Raw genomic sequence first — 21,019 nt, 5'->3', positions numbered from 1 at the left:
ACTGGGTGGTGTTTGCCCAACCCTGGGTACAGGGGTGGTTGGGAGCCTGGGTATGGCTTGTTCCATTATATCCCCACCCTCTGAAACAGAAAGAGAAATAGAAAATTCAAAAGCAAAGGTCACACCCACTTTTCCCTAATGCTTGTCCTACCCCCCTTTTATCAACCAGGTTTACATCAAGTAAAATAAAATTAATTATTAAAAATTAGGGCTATAAACAGAACAGGTGTCATGTATTTCATAAATAAAAATCTAAGAAATCTGCTATATATTCCTGCCTCAATACCCCCTTCCTTTTTTCTTTAATTTTTATCAGTAATGTAATTTCAACTATATAATCATAGCCACAATGACAAGAAAAATGCAGAAAGACTACTGCTCTACAGCAATATATACAAATATAACCAAGCAGGATAATTTCCTGATTAAAAAAATCAGCAGGGCCCGGCGCGGTGGCGCAAGTGGTTAAGGTCCTCGCCTTGCACGCCCGGGATCCCATATGGGCGCCGGTTCTAATCCCTGCAGCCCCGCTTCCCTTCCAGCTCCCTGCCTGTGGCCCGGGAAAGCAGTCGAGGACAGCCCAAAGCTTTGGGACCCTGCACCCGCGTGGGAGACCCGGAAGAGGCTCCTGGCTTCGGATCAGCATAGTATCGGCCGTTGCGGCTCACTTGGGGAGTGAATCATCGGACGGAAGATCTTCCTCTCTGTCTCTCCTCTCTGTATATCCGCCTTTCCAATAAAAAAATAATAAAAATAAATCTTTAAAAAAAAATCAGCAAATCACCAAATGCCAGTTTCAATTTTTTTTTATTTTATTATTGATGTGTTTATAGTTGATCAGGGTGAGAAGAGTTGAAGATTAGAGTAGTGGATGCAACCCTTGTTTAGACCGTTTCTTCTTCCTCTCCCTGTAGATGGAGGAGATGGATATGAGGAGACACCACGCCCAGCCTCCCAGCTGCCACATTACCCTGAGAATTGTGGAACTGTCAATCAGTGTCATCCCAGGGTCCCCATTGTGGAGCATTTTCTGAGGGTTCTGTTCATTTGTGTTTGATACTTCTGAGATGCTGCTTGCATTTCCTCTCCAAGAATGAGGAAATCTTTCTGAGCTTGATTGCCTCTGAGTCTCCTTTGGCCCAGAAATTTGCTGTTAAGTTTCGCTGGGATAGTTGATCAATTTGTTCTGCCCTCTATGGTGGGCAAACCAGTGGGAGCTGTGGCCATGTCTAGTCCTGCTCAAGAGAAGCTCAGCCCTCATGTACCACAGAGGGAAGAGTGATCCAGAAAAATGACCCCCCAAAAACTGCCATTGGATCAGCCATACAGCTGTGGTTCCCTTGTCTGACAGCATGTGCAGTGAACTGGTCGTAATTTCATTCTTACACATTGTGGCTTTTTGTGGGTGTTGTATATTACCATCACATATAAAAAAGTGCAAAATGTACATTTTTTAGCTGGACTGATTAGAACATGCAAGCACAATACTAGAATCATTCTAATCTAAAAACTAAACTGACAGCTAAGAAGGAGAGCAAGGAATAGTGTCACATCATGTTATTCCACAAGAAATCATATCATGAGAAATGTGGACATTTCAGTTCTGCATACTTCATGTTGAACAATTCAGGAGCATGTGTAATTGTTTTGCTAATTAACATTCCATCGACAGATATCTGCTACACATATAAAATAGATTACCAACCAGCAACTAAAATAATGAAATCTTACCTTTTTGCAAAAAATCTAGTGCAACTGAAAACATTCGAAAAACTGAAATAGGCCAGTTGTACAAAAGGCAACTTTAAATGGTAGTTAAAAAATAATAATAAACAATAAAATAATGAAATGTAAAAGCAGTATATGCACTGTAAAAAATACACATGGGATTCAATGTTTAGCACATACACCTGCCTCCTAAATCACCTCCATTTCTCCATGAAATTTATGTATCCTTTTGCATTTCTGAAACATCGTTGACATGAAAGATGGGAAAATAAGAAATATCAGAAAGAAATTATGTGCTAGCAGAGATAACACACAATGAATGAAGTGATCATTCATTTGCCTTGTGCACAGAACAGTTAATGATTAAAAAGTAATAAAAAAAAATACAGTGAACAGACTAAGCAAGCTCTGCTTCCTCCTCTGATAAATTCATCATGATGTCTAACATTGAGGCTTGAGGCATGAAATCACTGTCAGGACACCAACACCAACACCGTGGGTTCCACTATCATTTATGGAACAACAGTCTTTTCAGAGCCCTCTTCATCTCTGTGTTCCTCAGGCTGTAGATGAAGGGGTTGAGCATGGGGGTCACCACTGTGTACATCACTGAGGCTGTTGCAGTTGAGGCTGAACTTGGGGCAGCATTGGCACTGAGGTACACACCTATGCTTGTTCCATAAAATAGAGAGATGCTCAAGAGGTGAGAGCTACAGGTGGAAAAGGCTTTATACTTGCCTTGAGTTGACGACATGGCTCGGATGGAGGAGACTATCATAGAGTAGGAGTACAGAATCAGAGCCAGGGGACCTCCTGCCAGCAGCACAGCTGCAAAATACATCATGATGTCATTGAGAAAGGTGTCAGAGCAAGCAGAATGGACCACCTGATTTATCTCACAGAAAAAGTGAGGGATTTCCAGGTGTGTGCAGAAGCTCAGTCTCAGCACCAGTAAGCTGTTAAACAAGGCATGCAGGACACCAATGACCCAGCACAACAGAACCAGCTGCACACAGAGCCAGGGGGTCATGATGACTATATAGTGCAGGGGGTGACAGATGGCCACAAACCGGTCATAAGCCATCACGCCCAGAAGAAAGTCATCCAGAACTGCAAAAATGATGAAGAAGAACATCTGTGTGATGCAGCCTGCATAGCTGATGGCTTGGCTTTGCATCTGGATGTTCACCAGCATCTTGGGGACAGTGGTAGAGGTGAAGCAGATGTCCACCAAGGACAGGTTGGATAGGAAGAAGTACATGGGTGTGTGCAGGTGGGTGTCTGAGAGGATGGCCAGGACGATGAGCAGGTTCCCACTTACAGTGACCAGGTACATGGAGAGGAACAGTCCAAAGATGAAAGGATGGAGGGTTGGGTCCTCTGAGAATCCCAGGAGAAGGAATTCTGCAAATGGAGTTTGATTTCTCAGCTCCATGTAGTGCATGTCACTATCAGGAAGAAGTAGTTTAACTAGACTCATATTCATTCACAATAGACTTAACCAACAGAGCTGAAATTCAAAATGTCAGACTATACCTCATACATTTCGAGATGGCTCAGGTCTGTTTTGTTCCTTCACAGTGGGATCACTGAATTAGAATTCAGACTCACACTCAATCCTTCCCCAAAACCTCAAATACTTCTCACATATAATGTGATATTTTTTAACCAGTGGAGAAACATCTTTTCCTCAGTGGTTATCAACTCACCATTGAATTTCCAATTACATATATGAACTAGACCATAGGAAGATGTGGGGTTCCAAGGATCTTAACTGAATGGGTTTCAACTCTGCTTATGAAAGATGAAATGATCTTCAACCACATGGTGCAACTGAAATCAGAGGTTACGAATTGAGTAAATGACTCAATCACGCTAAACAAAAAGGAATCACAAAGCACGCTAAATGATAAGAAGAGCTTAACTTGAAGCAGGTTGTAATACATATATTTATATAAGTTTTATACCTGTGTATATACATAAAAATATATATAACTGACTAATTAAGACTCAGCTTGCAGCACCAAATTTTTGTAGAATTAATAATAGTTTGGTTTGAAACCAGGATGTGTTTATGATTTTTGACAAGAGAAAAAAATATAAGCTTTTACATGTCCTCTTAACTTACGAAAAAGGTCCATCAAAATAAATGGGGAAATGCATCTAACAGATGTATTCTTTTTATGCATGGCTTTGCAAAAGGGAGAGTTCTCCAAATTTTGATCACCTCTCCTAAGTATGGATTAGGATATTTTTGTGTCATTTTGCAACATGACAACTTACTTTCATAATATATTTTTCATAGCGCTGAAGTATACTTAAGTAGGCATCAAAGGACTCTATGGCAGAAAATAAAGTGTTGACAATGGCCAAATTTGTAGGTTAAGAAGACAATAAAGAGAGAAATAAAACTCTCTCACCTGGTAGCACACCAAGAAAGCACTGAAAGTGAGGAGAAAAAACCAGTGGCTGGAAACAATTGTGTATATCCAACAAACACGTGATGTAATAACTCTGATGCAGGTGTCTTTGAAAGAGTTCTTCTTACTGTACATTAACATTAAATCATGTGAGAGCAGTCTGTGAGAGAAGACAGAAGACCCTGCCAATATGAGTGTTCAAGTAACTGCTACCATCAGGTTTTCCATACAAGCTTTTACTTTCTGCTGGACCTTTCCTGTCAATATTAGGATAGTCTGTTAAACCCCCTCTTAATTCACAACCCAAATGTGTAAGATGATGTTCCAGTCTACAGAAGTTATTCCAGGGCCAGGAGTTTCGATAACCTTGTATTTAATCAGTTTCAAGTGGTAAATCACCAAGGTCCCTTGCCCTGGAAAAGTGATACGACTTCACACGTGTCCCTCCACATGGAAAACTCCTTCTCTACTGCCCCAGATCTCCAAATGCTGCAAAGTTGGCTATAGGTACCCTAGGTAACTAATGCCTCCCATTGTCTATTATAATTAATCTTTCCATAATTTCTTTTCAGTACCTTTAATGACTATTGTCCTAGGAAAGGCAAATTTTCCTGCATTTCGAAAATCACAAACAAATGCATTCATTAGTTAAATACAAAAGAACTCCATATCTTCCGGGAGGTGTTAGTTAGGTTAGTTCAGTTCTTGCTTAATCCCAAGGAAGGCTGTCTGTGCCCACAACCTGGGACCCCTCTTGTCATGACTGCCAAGCTCACCTGCATGAGAACTGCGGGAAGAAGGTGGCTGTATAGACGCCCAAATTCCTCCCTGGATGGTGGATGCTGCAGACTGAAGCTCCGTCCCAGACACAGCAGAGGAGAGGAGGGAAGCACTGGTCCCTGAGCCAGTTTCAGGAACCCAAATGCCATAGACGGGCTGCTTCTAGCCCAAGGTTGCACAGTCTGAGGGAACACAGCAGAGGAGCTACTTACAGCTCCTGGTACCTGCGTATTGGACAGCTCTCTGACCTCTAAGCACCTGCTGGCCCTGAGGGACTCTGGCCATGACAGAACGCTGTTTCCTTGCAGGTGTTTCCCAAGAGACCATGATGGACTCAGGTGAATCCTCTCTATCTTCATCCCGCCCTGCGACAATCACAAATAGCTGACATTTAGTTTCTCACCTTAAAATATTTTGCTTAGTGAGACAAGCCAGTTCCCCTAAAACAATCATCATGCCTTTTTCCTAGTAAGATGTAATTAATGCTGAATACAAAAATAATGTAGAAATGGAAAGCGAATCCTGAGATTTGATTGTTGTTTCTACTCCTGGGAAACTGTGACTTCTCGAATTTTTACTTGTTGAATATGGTGGTTAGTTGTTTGCTAAGCCTGTGAGTAATATATTGTAGTTAATATTTTATGACCTAGCTTACAATAATTTATTAAATATTTCAGAAACAATTAGTTATGTTTCTCAATACTTGCATATGACAATACTTAAGGAAATGCAAATACAATGTTCACACATATTAGTTCTCATAAACGCAAATAAATGAAAATATTTTTCAAATCTCTGTTTAGAATAATTAATTTAAAGAGACAAATATATGTTAAAAATAAAAGTAAATAAAAGTAAATAACACTATTCAATTGGACCATCTCAGACAGGGTTAGATCACCTGCTGACACAATTAGACATGAGCTTAAGAGTACCCATGGCAGGGTAACTTTGGAGACTTCCTGGCTGGCTGTTGTTTCCATGGATGAGTGAAAGCTGGGACTGGAGGTTGGGCAGCTAGGGTGTGAGACTGGCTGGGCTGGCTACCATACTCACTGGCAAACACAATAGCCTTCAAGGGTGCAGACCAGCTGAGCTAGGCCACAGCCGAGGTGGCGAGTGCCAGGATTAGGTGTGAGTCATGTCAGACAGGATTGTAGAAGACCCTGGTAGGTGCAGGATCTGGTGCTGGGAACATGCCTGGTAAGGGAAACTGTGGACACTTCCCTGCCAGGATGTACCTCTCGCTTGGGTCACAGTAACTATTAGGTGACATGGAATTGTGGTTGGGCACCACTGTGTCCATTGGTTGCTACAGGTGATAGACTAAATTGACCCTGTCCTGGCTAATGTACATAAGACTTAAACCTCACCCTGGGTGAGGTTTCTTGGAGGGCTCCCCAACTAGATTACAGGACTCTAACCCTGGAGTACAAGGTGATGGGACTGTGTGTACTCAGTGGCTGATGCCTGAGTAGTGGATGTCATAGGAGTCATGGTAGCCAGCTCTTGTGTGCCAGCGTGGGATGTTGAATATGTCCTCAGAGGATGGCTCCTGCAAGCATTAGTGGGTGCTGGATCCTATCCCAGACAGACCTTCCCCAGACCAGCCCAGGTGCATGCTTGTGGGTGCTGTGGCCTTGCCCAGCATGTTCTTCACACAATCCTGACCCTCACACTCACTAGTGTGAGCTTTAGCCCAGCAAAGATGTCCCCAGAGTTTTGCTACTAGGGCCATTACAATTTCCTGGGTCTTGTGTACGTTGGCAGGTGCTTCATCCGAACTGAACCTGGCACATCCATGGACTCCATTCAGCTTGGCAGAGTACACATCTCTCCAGGCTCTCCTGTGTGCCGGCATGTGATTAGGAATAACCCAAACAAATGCTGATGTGTGCTGCAGATTGGCCTATCCTGACCTGCCTCTAGCTCCAATTCCAATGCTCCAATTCTGATGCAGACTTATAGGGGAGCTCCCTATGATGTGCTACCAGGCCTGTTCCAAGCCCTGGATTTCACATGTGCCAGTGGTGGCTGTGGCCCTGCTTGACATGATCTGTTCTTAGTCCTGTCCCTTGCATGTGCTGGTCCCAATTTGTCTCCTCATACCCCAGCTCCCGTGAGTGTCAGGTGGGTTTTTGTCAGATGAGCTTGTGGTCCATCCTGTCTTGGCCTTTTCCATCCCCAGCTCTCCATGTAAAGCAGCAGGTGCTGTGCTCCCAAAGAGGTGAGCCCATAATCACCTAGTGATTCCACACCCAAATCCAGTTCTTCTGCGTTCTGGTGGTTTCTGTGGTCCCTCCACATGTGGCCCATACCTGTTCTGACACTCACAAAGATCTACTGTGGCCTAGGCCATCCAGGTATGTCCACTGTCACTAGACTTTTATGCACCAGCAAGCAGCAGTTGTTGCTATGAAGTCCAGTGCAGCTCTCCCATGTGGGCAGATGCCTTGGCCTGAGTTGGATATACCCTCTGGTTTTTCCTGTTGAAACCATTCCATTTTAATAGTCTTCCTGCTGGTACAGTGGCCAAGTTGTTTTACAACCCCAGAAGTCATTCTTCCCTGTCCAACATGCCCTCAATCACTCATGCTCCAATGTGTATGTAACTCTCTTCCCCAGGCAAACTGCAACTAACTTTCTGGGGACTAAGAACATGTCCCAAGTGGAGTTCCCCAGCTTCTCCATTTATCATTTAAACAAAAAAGGAATAAATACATATGCTGGCATGGTAGTATAGTTAGCACAGATTTGGCATCAACCAGGCCCAGAATGCCCACCAGCTACTAGTTGCTTTTCTCCCAGCACTGTAATATTTACGTAGGGACATTACAGCCCAGGCAGTTGTGCTCATTGTCATGCCCATTGTCGTTGTCATGTGCCTGAGAATGTGGTGGAAGATGGCTCCCAAGTTTGGTCCTCTGCCATCCATGAGCTTTGACCTGGTGTCGTTTCAGCTATTATGACCACATAGAGAATAAGAGATCTCTCTTTTCCTCTCTCTCTCGTTCACTCTGTCTGTCCAACTTTTTTTCTGTCTCACTGTTAAAATAAAAAAAAAAAATAGCACAGGCAAGGTAACTGTGGTAAAAAAAAAATTTTTTTTTTAAATCTATGGGTAGTTGTGTGTCTTTTTTTCTATGTGTTTTTATGCTTCTTTTTTAAGGTATACGCATTTTCCTCAAAGTTTGGCCACCTGTATTTTAAACCTTTTGACATTTTTTGATAAAGGAAACTAATATATTTTTTAGCATTTATTCATTATCTTATTGCAAAGTCAAATTTTTAGAGAGGAGGAGAAACAGAGAAAAAGATCTTCTTTCTATTGATTCACTTCCAAAGTAGCCATAACTGCTGGAGCTGTGACAATCTGAAGCCAGGAGCTAAGATACCATTCATTGTATCCACACAGGTGCAGGGTCCCAAAGCTTTGGACCATCCTCAACTGCTTACCCAGGCCACAATCAGGGACCTGGATGGCAACTAGGGCCTGCCATGTATAGAACCGGCACTCACATGGGATGTAAGTTGAGGAATTTAGCCACTAAGCTGCCATGCAGGGCCCAGGTAATTTACAAAAATATTGAATTGAGGGCCCAGTGCAGTGGTGCAAGTGGTTAAGTCCTCGCCTTGCACGCCCAGGATCCCATATGGGCGCCGGTTCTATCCCGGCAGCCCCGTTTCCCTTCCAGCTCCCTGCCTGTGGCTCGAGAAAGCAGTCGAGGACGGCCCAGGACCCTGCATCCGCGTGGGAGACCCGGAAGAGGCTCCTGGCTTCGGATCGGCATGGCACCAGCCGTTGCGCTCACTTGGGGAGTGAATCATCAGACTGAAGATCTTGCTCTGTGTCTCTCCTTTCTGTATATCTGCCTTTCCAATAAAAAATAATAAAAATAAATCTTTAATAAAAATATTGAATTGATATTAAGGTGCACAAAAGTGCTTCTGAAATGAATCTAAAAATGAAAGATGAGTACTAATTTCATTTAGCTGTCAATGTAAAAGAAAAGCACTGTCAAAGAAGCAATGCTTTACTTTCTTTGTATCATATTTTTAAAGATTGTTTAAAAGACAAAGAGAGTGAACGGGATGGAGAGATCTTCCTTCAGCTGGCTCCCTCCCATGGTTCATAATAGCCAGGGCTGGGTCTTGAAGCCAGGAGCTTAATCCTGGTCAACAAGATGGGTGACAGGAATCCACACACATCTGCAGCATACCCAGATGAATTATCCAGGAGTCGATCAGAAGTGGAACATCTGGGATTAGACAGTTTTTTCTATATGGGATTATGCCATTGCAAACATAAGCTGAATCTGTTGAGTCACATTTTCATGACGGTTCTTATACGGGTCTCAGAAACAGCATGGACTTTCTGGAAATCTGATATATCACAACATTATCTTGGTTATTTGGAAATGTATGTCACTGATATAATTAAATTTCCTTGTCCCATGGAACTTGCATTATCATGAACATTCATTGGATCTTATGTATGGATATTTTAAGTGTTATTAAATACTGCTGAGTGTCTTATGAAAGCTTTTCAAATGCCATAATCTGACAGTATCTCACATTCCAGCAGCCTCAGGGGAAGAAGTACAACAAGGACAGGTTTCTGATAACATATGTCCTTCCATGAGCAGAAAGAATTCTCAAAACTCCAATGAGGAACAGGGCCTTTCCCCAAATTCCTTTCCCAGCACCAAAGAGAGCAACATTGAATTACATGAGTTTAACAGCGGATGAGATGTTATTGTGAATTCTTTAAAATTTATTCTAAAATTTTGGAGGGTTGTGTGTTCAAGTCCCCTGGCCTGCATCCTTGTTCTGCCAATGTGGTGGGTGCTGGGTCCATGAAACCCGGGTTGGGGGATCAGGCACGTTCAAGTCATCTGTCCCAGGTTCTTGGACTACCTGTGTGGCTGTTGCCAGGTCTAGGAAATCCAGGATTGTAGTATCAAGCATACCTGGGTCACCTGGCTAGGGTTCTTGGTCTACCTGTGTGGTGGATACCAGGTCTATCAGCCCTGGGTGTGGGATATGGTAGGGTTTGGGTTGCCGGGTCTGGGTCATTGATCCATATGCGTGGTAGGTGTCGGATCCGTGAGCTTCAGGAACAGGGTATCTAGTGGGTTCTGGGTCTCCTAGTCTGACGCTTTGTCCTTCCTGCATGGTGGGTGCCAGGGTCCTGTGCCCTGGGGGTGGGGAGGTGCCAATAGGTCTGGGTCATCTGTTTGGGTCCTTGGCTTGCTTGCATAGTGGGTGTTGGTTCCATGAGCCCCAGGAGTAGGTTATCTGGTGGTTATTTCTAAGAAATAAGACATCTTCCTTGCATCCTCTCCCCTTCCTTCATTTTTAATATAATTTCTTACAATAATGTAATTCCAAGTTTTTAACCACAATCTTAATGATTAGAAAAAAGCAGAAAGACTACTGTGGTAAAGGCATATTGGCAAGGGTTAATAAAATAATCAAGTCACAAGATACCAGTTTCATTCCTATATGTCGTGGTTTATTTGTGTGTATTCTATATTAGCTATCACATATAAGGAAAAGCAAGAAATATGTGACTTTTCGATGTGGCAATGTTATGGAGTGCAGCCACTGATTGCTCCTTCACTTCTCCTTGTATTCTCTTTCCCCCACATCCTAATTTGGATGTTGTATGCAGATGAGTCCAATTAGTCTTTTTTAGCTACAAGCCCAGTTCCTGTTCCTGCCCATCCCAATGAGCGCCAATTAACTCCTTAACTCACAACACTTAAGTGAGTCACAGGTGGGCAGGAGCGAATACCTATCAATTGAGAGTGGATGGTATTGCATTGTTGTGTAACCACTCCCCTCACCAGCCCATTTAAAAGGCCCATGAAGTCGGGGCTCACTCTCTCTTTCTGGTCAGGTGTTTATTACTCTGGCACCTTGACTCTTGGCTGATCCAAGACAGGTAATCCCCTGAGCATGGTCCCTGTATAGTGCTTTGATTGGATTTGTGATCTGTTATTTTAGCATCTTCTGTTATCACCAAGCTTGCTTAACAAAGCCCCCTTAATCTCGCTTCCACCCCATAACAGCTGGAATAGAATATCTAAAGCTTTTACAGTAATGCTTCTTAAGCGTATGTTATCTAAAAAATAAACTAGTGAGATAAGAAAGAAAACATTAAATAGTATCATATGATGTCCTATGATAAGAAATTGTACCATGAGATACGTGAAATTTTCAGTTCTACACAGTTAACCTCATGCAGCTCAACCAGCATGTGTAAGAGTTATGCTAATTAAGATTACCACTGACAATGCATGTGGCATACATATGCAATGGAATACCACCCAGACACCCAAAGAATGAAATCCTATCTTTTTACAATAAATTTGGTGAATTGGAGCTCGTTATTCATACTGAAAAAGGCCAGCTCACAAAAAAAAAAAAAAATTGTGTGGTCGTTAAAATAGGATTTAAAAAAAGTAAAGGAATTAATTGCAAAAGGTAGTATAGGCACCGTAAAAACACACATGAATTTAAAGTTTTTAGCACATAGACTATCATCTCATGAACATAGATTTCTCCATGAAATTTCTGAGTTCCTTTTATTTTTGGAAAAATAAAGGTGGGAAAAAGAAGAAATCAGAAAATTTGTTGAACTACCAGACATAACACACAGTGCAATGTATTTGCAGTGTACACAGATGAATTAATAATAATATTATTATTATTTTAATAATAATAATAATAATAAAAGCAAGACATTGAACAGAACAAGCAAACACTGCTTCTTCCTCTTATAAACGAATCACAGTATTTTACCCTGAGGCTTGAGACATGAAGTAACCAACACTGGCCAGCCCCAATGCCAGGGTTCCAATAGAGTTTATGGAGCGAAAGTCTTTTCAGAGCCTTCTTCTTGTCTCCATTTCTCAGGCTGTAGATGAAGGGGTTCAGCATGGGAGTGACCACCATGTACATCACTGAGGCCATGGCAGTGGAATGTGAATTATGGATAAGAGAAGAACTAGTGTACACACCTAAACCTGTGCCATAAAAATAAGGAAACAACAGAGAGGTGAGAGGCACAGGTGGAAAGGGTTTTATACTTGCGCTGAGCTGACGAGACGGCATGGATGGAGGAGACGATCTTGGAGTAGGAGTACAGGTTCTCTGCCAGGGGAACTCCTCCCAGCAGCACAGCTGCAAAGTACATTACAAGGTCATTGAGAAAGGTGTCAGAGCAGGCATTGTGGATTACCTGACTCAGTTAACAGAAAAAGTGAGGGATTTCCAGGTATGTGCAGAAGCTCAGCCTCAGCATCAGTAGGCTGTGTAATAAGGCTTAAAGGACACTGATGACACAGAACAACAGAGCAAGTTGCATGCAGAGCCAGAGATTCATGATGACTGTGTAGTTCAGGCAATCAAAGATGGACACAAACTGGTCATGTCCATTACAGTCAGAAGAAAGTTGTCTGGCAATACAACAATTATGAAGAAGAATATCTATAGGATGCAGCCTGCATAGCTGAAGGATCTGCTCTGCATCTGGAGGTTCACCAGCATCTTGGGGATGGTGGTGGCAGGAAAGCAGATGTCCACCAAGGAAAGGTTGGCGAGGAAGGAGTACATGGGAATGTGGAAGTGGGTGCCAGAAAGGATGGCCAGGACAATGAGCAGGTTCCCACTTACAGTGACCATGTACATGGAGAGGAAAAGTCCAAAGATGAGAAGCTGCAGTGCTGGATCCTCTGAACATCCCAGGAGAATGAATTCTGCAACCCATGTATGGTTCATTGGTTCAATGTTGACAATGTGATTACCTATTGGAGAAAAACAGGACAGAGGTGAGTGCTGGGTGCCCTGCAGAAACATCATCATTTTTATAAATGGGTCTCTACAGAATTCCTCTACTCCTTCTGATGAAGAATTTCTCTCTGATGAGTCTCACTTCCTTGTTTTTTAAGGTTTATTTATTTTTATTACAAAGTCAGATACACAAAGAGGAGGAGAGACAGAGAGGAAGATCTTCCGTCCGATGATTCATTCCCAAACTGACCGCAACAGCCGGTGCTGCACTGATCCGAAGCCAGGAACCAGAAACCTGTTCCACGTCTCCCATGCAGGTGCAGGGTCCTAAAGCATTGGGCTGTACCTGACTGCTTTCCCAGGCCACAAGCAGGGAGCTGGATGGGAAGTGGGGCTGCTTGGATTACACCGATGCCCATATGGGATCCCGGAGCGTTCAAGGTGAGGACTTTAGCCATTATGCCATGCCGCCGGGCTGAAGTCTCACTTCCTTGTGAGACTGTGCACTTGCAGCTATGAGATTCACTCATGCACTTGAGAATGAATATTGACCACTCATCATGTTCCCGGCACCATTTCAACAATGTGTGAGCGAACCTGTGACCCAAACAAACATCCTTAATCCTGAAGACAGAATGTAAGCAAAGAGAAATCATGCAATACATCACATCAAGCTGATGTATCCTTGGAGGAAAGCAACAACTTTTAAGGCATGGGAGATTGATAAGATTGTACTACTCATGTCTCAGATGAGAAAAACCCAGCAAAAAATGTGTCATTTGAACAAAGGTTAAGATCTCAAGGAACATAAAGCAGGTGCACAATATTGTCTTGAAAATGGTGTGTCTGGCAAGAGACACAGGCCAGACAGCTGACCTGTGAAGGAGCTCATTTCAGGTGATTAAGACAACTGTGGAAGACTTTCACAGCAGGAATAAGTATTAGGGAAACGATGGCATGGATCAGAGAATATTAAGGCAGGAGGTAGGCTCATCCCCCTGACACTTCAAGATGGAGGAAGTCCTTCTATCCAGTGTCACTGCATTTGATCTTTTTCTGATAAGTTACAAAGACCTTTGTTGAAGTGGAAAGGACACTGCTCTATGTCCACCTCTGCTTCTGTGTTCTGGCTACTGTATTATGTGTGACTTTTGAGGACACAGGTGCTCTTGATTTACAATATGCCCATCTGAACCTAAAAGTATCATGATGTCAACAATATGCTGAAAAGGCAGAAGATCTGAAAACTGTGTTTTAGCAGCTTGTATTGGTAGCTGGGGATTGCACAGCCCCATGGGATCCATGGCTCAGTGCAAACTGCCCACAAGCAAGAAAAATCACAACCTTGTGAAACAGTTAGCATTCAAAGCACAGTTTAGGTTTTTCAGTATGAGAAAGTCAATAATAATGACCTTGAACTGGTGCAAGCTGGAGATGGTATGATGTGCCTAGGTGCCCATTTTCTGTTACTGTCACCACTAACCACCTCCATAGATGTACACATACACACAATAATATGAATGCACACACTGGGCATGTGGGAATGTCAGAAAGTTAGCAGAAATTGGCACTATCTCTTCCTTCTGTATTTCTACCATCTCCTTCAAGCCCCAGTGACGCACATGGTGAACACCAAGGTCCCCTTCTTCATGTGGCCCGAATGCTCTATCCATTCCATCACATCACTGGAGAGGAGCTCTGTGAGGCTGTCACAGTCACACTAACCGTCCCTATGGAGTGGGGATGTTACCCATAACTTCAGCTTGTGACTCCCCTGCTGGCTACATTTCTATATGTCCATTAGCTTACCTAGCATGGAAGAAATTTTTTAAAATCCCTAATAAATAGAAGTGCTCCCAAGGGGGATCTGACAAGATCAGGGAGCTCCTCAGGGAGATCATTAGAACTTTCACTGATCTTGGCAACTTGCCTGGTCCAATTATATCTTCTTGATATCCAGCTTGAAAAAAATAAAGAGAAATAGTCTAATAGAGTCTAATAGAACAAAGTGATGATATCCTCAAGGCATTGAGAAACATGCAGATTGAATGCTACTGCATGAACAAATGAACAAAGAGAATAAACCAGCCATTCACCAAAGTCAGCACACGAAGAACACCACAATTTGGCTTGGGTTTTTGTGTCAACCAGGATTATTTTCCCATGTCTGTTGCATATTATTTGACAGTTGGTTTCTATGAGGTCTGACGGCTGCTGAGGGAAGGCCCTCATTTTCTCTTTGAAGTACTTCATATTTATTATTCCATTATTCCTAGTCTCTTTCTTGTCTCATAACCTCATTGAGCACTCTATTATCCTAGTTCTCCTCTTTGCCCAATCTACACACAGTCTGTCATGCACACATATTTACAGAAGTAGCCATTTCTTGGTGTTATTTCATGAAACAACATTCTCCATGGGATGTCCCTCGAGACATTACGTCACAGGCATTTCTTTTTTTTTTTAATTTCATTTTATTTATTTTTTGTTACACTGCATTATGTGACACAGGTTTTTAGGCACTGGGATTCCCTCTCCTCCTCTCCCATTCCTCCCGCCATGTTGGATTCCTCCACCTTGCTACATTGCCACAGTTCTAAGTTCAGTTGAGGTTCTTTCATTGCAAGCATATACCAAGCATAGAGTCTGGCATCTTATTGTGTGGGATGTCTTTCCTTTTTTCATGCAAGGTCTAAATGAGTAGTTGCCTTACTTGTTTTATTTCTCTATCAATTATGACATGGTTCAGGGAACAGAACTATATGACGTAGAAACAGATTTGAAGTAAGGAAATGGCGAAAATGAGAAGAAATTAAATCATTATGATTCTCCAAAAATGTTTTAAACAAAAGAAAGTCTCCTACATGAATTGCATAGAAACAGTTAAACACAGAATTATAAATCAGTGATTTATCTGATCACAAAATATATGACATGGAATATTCTGGCATAGAGCTGATTCAATGTCATAATTGATTGTCTTGAATAATAAGTATCATTTAGATAGTATGTGCATTTATTAATTCCTTAAATTTTGTTTATTTAAAATTATTAATTTAAAAATATTTTGAGATTTAACAAATTTTCAAATATATATTTTCTTCATAAGTAAAAATACCATGCATATATAATATTCTTTCTTTACATCAGGGATATTATCTCACGTCATGTGGGGTTCATAACAATGAACATAAAATTAGGAGACTAAGGTAGAGTATTCAAGACAATATTATTTCCATAGCAAAAGAGTGTTACAATTTAGATAGCAAAGTTTGAAATGTGTCATAAGTTCTGGCACAGGTGTCTCTCCATCTGCAGAAACATAGAGTGGGTCCACACTGCACATACCATGAAAGAGGATAACAAGAGTCAGAGACCTGAACGGTGGTGTTTGTAATAAGCTAAACACCTCTGACAAGGCTAGCATCCCTTACGACAGCTGCAGTTTATGTCCCAGCTGCTCTGCTGCAGATGCAGCTCTGGGGATGCACCTGTGAAAGTAGCAGAAGCTGACCCCACAGCTTGCCTCCATAGGAGACGCAGATGGAATTCCTGACTCCAGGGACAGCAGCAGAAGGTAACCCCAGTACTCAGATCTCTGCCCTCCACAAAGGAGACCCAAATGGATTTTCCTGGCTCTTGGAAAAGTAACAGAAGCTGACCTTGGTGCTTAGATCCCTGCTCTTCACATGGGAAACCCAGTTGGAGTCCCATTCTCCTGGTTTCAGCCTGGCCAGACATGGGTATCGGAGTGAATGGAGGCACTCACTCTCTCCTTGTGTCTGTCATGCTTTCAAATGTTTAAAATGGTTACAGGGTACTATTCAACTGTCTTGTATCTATTTTCATTTTTATATTTAGCACCAGCATCTTATTTTCAAGACACATTTAACAGTTCCATTGGGAGTCCATCTTTCATTTGGAAGTAAAGATGAATGTTGCATTGCAGCTTCATATCTCAGTATGATAGTCTCTAATACACAGCTATTGTGATTTCCCTTAAATGAAAAGTCACAAAATAAAACCAACACAGGAACAAAAATAGAAAACTTACGGTAACAAATATAAAACAGAAGGCAAAGATTTCTACAACATTGGAATTTGAACACTGTTGGGTGTGTACCAATATTCTTTGATTTCTGTTTGACCTTCTGCATGGTATGAGTTACATTAGGGACCAAAATAAATTTAACTTTTCTGAGAGTCAAGTTTTTATATGCCATTTGTTTAGTTAAAAACAAAAAAGAAAAAAGGAAATCCAGCAATGTAATACTTAATTGAGGAAATCCAGGAGGAATGGTTACACTTTTTGAAACTAGTTGATCAAATGTTCAAAATGACATTTTATTTAATCACTGATCCATTTATATTCTCCCTCTCATATTTCAGTGCAAGCTACTTGTTAAGCAGTAACACAAATAAGCCCATCAAGTAAGCATATGTGGAATTCATGTGGTTAGATATCTGAGGTAATACACTTCTCAGGGGATAATAAGAGCATCACGTAATTTTTCATAAAATGATTTAAAATAAAAATAAATTTAATATTTTAAAATAAGGTAATTGGAGAGTATCAGAATTTACCAGTAGCCACAGGTTTAGCATACAACTAACCATCATATTCAACAAGTAAAAAGAGAAATCACAATTCCCCAGGGGTAGAAACAATAACCAAATCTCAAGATGCTCTTTCCATTCCTACATAATTTTTGTGTTCAGTGTTAACTATGACATATTATGGGACACACGTGATAATTGTCTTAGGGGAACTGGCTTGTCTCACTGAGCAAAGCAGTTTAAAGTGAGGAACTATAAATGGCAGCTATTTGCGATTGTCCCAGAACAGGAGAAACAGAAAGAGGATTCATCTGAGTCCATCATGATACCTTGGGAAACACCTGCAAGAAAACAACGTTCTGTTACAGAAAAAGACCCTCGGAGCCAGCAGGTGCTTAGAGGTCAGGGAGCTGCCTAATGAGCAGGTGCCAGGAGCTGTAAGTAGCTCCTCTACTGTGACCCGCCCGACTGTGCAACCTTGGGCTAGAAGCAGTCTGCTTGTTGCCTTGGGAGAAGCAGCATGGTTTTTGTGTTTGGAGTCTCGAGACTTTCTCAGGGACCAGAGCTTCCCTCCTTCTGCTGTATCTGGGACCAAGCTTCAGTCTCCAGCATCCAACATCTACTGCTCCCATGCAGGTGACCCTGGCAGACACTGCAGGAGTGGTCCCAGGCTATGGACACAAAGTGGGCCCGGCGCGGTGGCGCAAGTGGTTAAAGGTCCTCGCCTTGCACGCCCGGGATCCCATATGGGCGCCGGTTCTAATCCCGGCAGCCCCGCCTCCCTTCCAGCTCCCTGCCTGTGGCCTGGGAAGGCAGTCAAGGACTGCCCAAAGCTTTGGGAACCTGCACCCGCTTGGGAGACCCGGAAGAGGCTCCTGGCTTCGGATCGGCATAGTATCGGCCCGTTGTGCTCTCTTGGGGAGTGAATCATCGGACGGAAGATCTTCCTCTCTGTCTCTCCTCTCTGTATATCTGCCTTTCCAATGAAAAAATAATAAAAATAAATCTTTAAAAAAAAAAGTGCATTCTCAAGAGTCACCCAGGAGAAGAGCTAACACACCAGACAGTTCTGTGTTGTTGACTCGTGTACTTAACTACTGAGTACAAATATCAGTAATTATCAAGGGGCAAAAAATATTGGATCTCCTAAGGCAATGGTCAGTGCTAATGAAGAAATGAGGGCAAAAAAAGATCATCTCTGAGAGATAATGACAAGTTTAAATTGCCTAGAGTACATGGAGCTAACTGCATCATTTGGAGTTCTGGGGGAACAGAGAAGCAAGTTTCTTTGTGTAGGGACATGTGCTGCAGTGAGGTCTATTTAGTTATCCAGTATGAGAGAGATTGGTTGTTTCTCATTCAAAATTAACTAGAGGAGGGGAAATAACAACCCCATAGCCCTGGAACAGCCTCTAAACACTGAGTCACAACCCTCCTCGTTTGCTTTATCACTGACTGTTCCTGCACTGAAAGGAAAGCACCAGGCAGGGGGAAATGTCTGCATGGAAATCCTGATAGGAGCAGCTGCTGGAATGCACACATCTAACAGCCTTCTTTCTGCTCTCACACTGCATTCTCAGATGACTCAGTGTTAATGAAGAATGAATGGCAGAAAGAATGGCTCTATCAAAGACACCTGCCTGATAGATATTGCATCATCTGTGAGTTGGATACACGCAAGGCTTTCCAGTCTCTTGCATTTCTCCTGCAGTTTCATACTTTCCTGGTGCTGTCAGGTGAGAAAGATTTATTCCTGTCTTTATTGTCTTTTTATGTACAAAGATTGGCCATTTTTTTGACAGCTTATTTATTCTGCCATGAAGTTCTTTGATATGTACTTGGAGTGTTCTTTAGTGCAGAAGAAAATTGTATTTAAAAGGTAAGTTTGTTATGGTCCAAAATATTTGGTGCAAAAGTATTTTAATCCATACTTGTAAGAGGTAATCAAAAATTTGAGAACTCTCTATTTTGCAAAATGCATACATAAAAATGAGTGAATCTGTTAGCTGCATTTTAAGACATTTTGATGTACCTTCTTAGTAAAATTTAAGAGAACTCGTGAAAGCTTGTATTTTTCTGTTGTCAAATCACAAACTCATCCTGAGTTGCAAATCCACTGCAATTAGAATCTACAAAAATTTGGTTCTGCACACTGAGTCTTAATAAGTCACTTTTACATGTATTTCTAACCTGCTCCAGATTGAATTGTTCTTATTTGGCATGTTTTCTGAGTCCTCTTATATAGCTGATTGAACCATTTACTCACAGTGACGCACTTCTGCCTCCAGTGGTATGATCAGATTAAAGATCATTTTATCTGTAATAAGCAGAATTGCATCCCAGTATCTCTTAACATACACAAAGCCACATATTATACTTCGCTTCATCTCCTGCTTACCTGTCCATGCATTTCCTTGGAAAATCTATAGTGAGTTGGTAAACACTGATGAATCAAAATTTCTAAGATCTCAAAGAATATCTCATTAAATTTGAAAAGTATTTGATGCTTTAGGAAAGGCCTGAGAGTGGGAAGGAATTCTTGGTAAGTGATCCCACTGGGAAGGAGCAAAATGGGATCTGAACCATCTCCAAATGTGGGAGCTACTTTCTGAACATTAATTTTGGATTTGCACTGTGTTGTTTACATTCTCTTTGTATATGTATATGTATGCTTCAGGTTCAAGTACATCTTCCTGAAAATGTTCTGCACCACATGAAACTGAATAACCAAACTCAGCTTTCACAATTCCTTCTCCTGGGATTCTCAGAGGACACAGCACTGCGGCATCTCATTTTTGGGCTGTTCCTCTCCATGTACCTCATCATTGCAAGTGAGAACTTGCTCATTGTCCTGGCCATCCTCTCTGACACCAACCTCCATATGCTCATGTACTTCTTCCTCACCAACCTGTCATTAGCAGATGTCGGCTTCACTGTCACCACCATCCTCAACATGCTGGTGAACATCCAGATGCAAAGCCAAGCCATCAGCTATGCAGGCTGCATCACACAGATGTTCTTCTTTATGATATTTGGAGGCCTGGATGACTTTCTCCTGACCGTGATGGCCTATGACCGGTTTGTGGCCATCAGTCACCCCCTGCACTGCACAGTCATCATGAACCCCCTGGCTCAGTGTGAAGCTGGATCTGGTGTCCTGGGTCATTGGTGTCCTGAATGGCCTTCTGCTGAGCTTGGTGGTGCTGAGACTGAGCTTCTGCACACACCTAGAAATCCCTCACTTTTTCTGTGAGTTGATTCAGGTGGTCCACAAAGACTGTTCAGACACCTTTGTCAAAGACCTCATAATGTATCTGTAACTGTGCTGGTGGCAGGGTGTCCACTGTCTGGGATCCTATACTCTTACTCTAAGATTGTCTCTTCTGTCTGTGCCATCTCATCAGCTCAGGGAAAACATAAAGCCTTTTCCACCTGTGCCTCTCACCTCTTGACTATCTCCCTGTTTTATGGCACCTGCCTAGGAGTGTACTTCAGTACCAGCGCTGCTCCACATTCAGCATCAACTGCAGCAGCCTCAGTGATGTACACTGTGGTCACCCCCATGCTGAACCCCTTCATCTACACCCTGAGGAACACAGACATGAAGAGGGCTCTGAAAAGACTGTTGTTCCATAAAATATAGTTAAACCAACTGCGTTGGGATGAGCAGTGTCAATGACTTCATGCCTCAAGCCTCAATGTTAGACATCATGCTGAATTTATCAGAGGAGGAAGCA

The 21,019-nt window shown here is 42.2% G+C and overlaps 1 protein-coding gene and 2 pseudogenes across 1 annotated transcript; 1 reads left to right on the top strand and 2 right to left on the bottom strand.

Annotated features, from left to right (window-relative positions):
• Window positions 1–2,236: 2,236 nt before the first annotated feature.
• On the bottom strand, window positions 2,237–3,172 carry LOC121146500 (olfactory receptor 7A10-like). The gene has a single exon (XM_040965950.1). It carries the CDS (start codon window positions 3,170–3,172, stop codon window positions 2,237–2,239), a length of 936 nt encoding a protein of 311 aa, XP_040821884.1.
• Window positions 3,173–3,594: 422 nt separating this feature from the next.
• On the bottom strand, window positions 3,595–19,669 carry LOC121146493 (annotated as a pseudogene).
• Window positions 19,670–19,995: 326 nt separating this feature from the next.
• LOC121146488 lies at window positions 19,996–20,925 on the top strand (annotated as a pseudogene).
• Window positions 20,926–21,019: the final 94 nt, after the last annotated feature.

This window comes from Ochotona curzoniae, unplaced genomic scaffold, assembly GCF_017591425.1.
Source record: "Ochotona curzoniae isolate NIBS_2020 unplaced genomic scaffold, NIBS_Ocur_1.0 contig_1328, whole genome shotgun sequence".
NCBI lineage: Eukaryota > Metazoa > Chordata > Mammalia > Lagomorpha > Ochotonidae > Ochotona > Ochotona curzoniae.
Note: the sequence above shows the minus strand (reverse complement) of the source record. Positions and strands in the feature narration are given on the sequence as shown.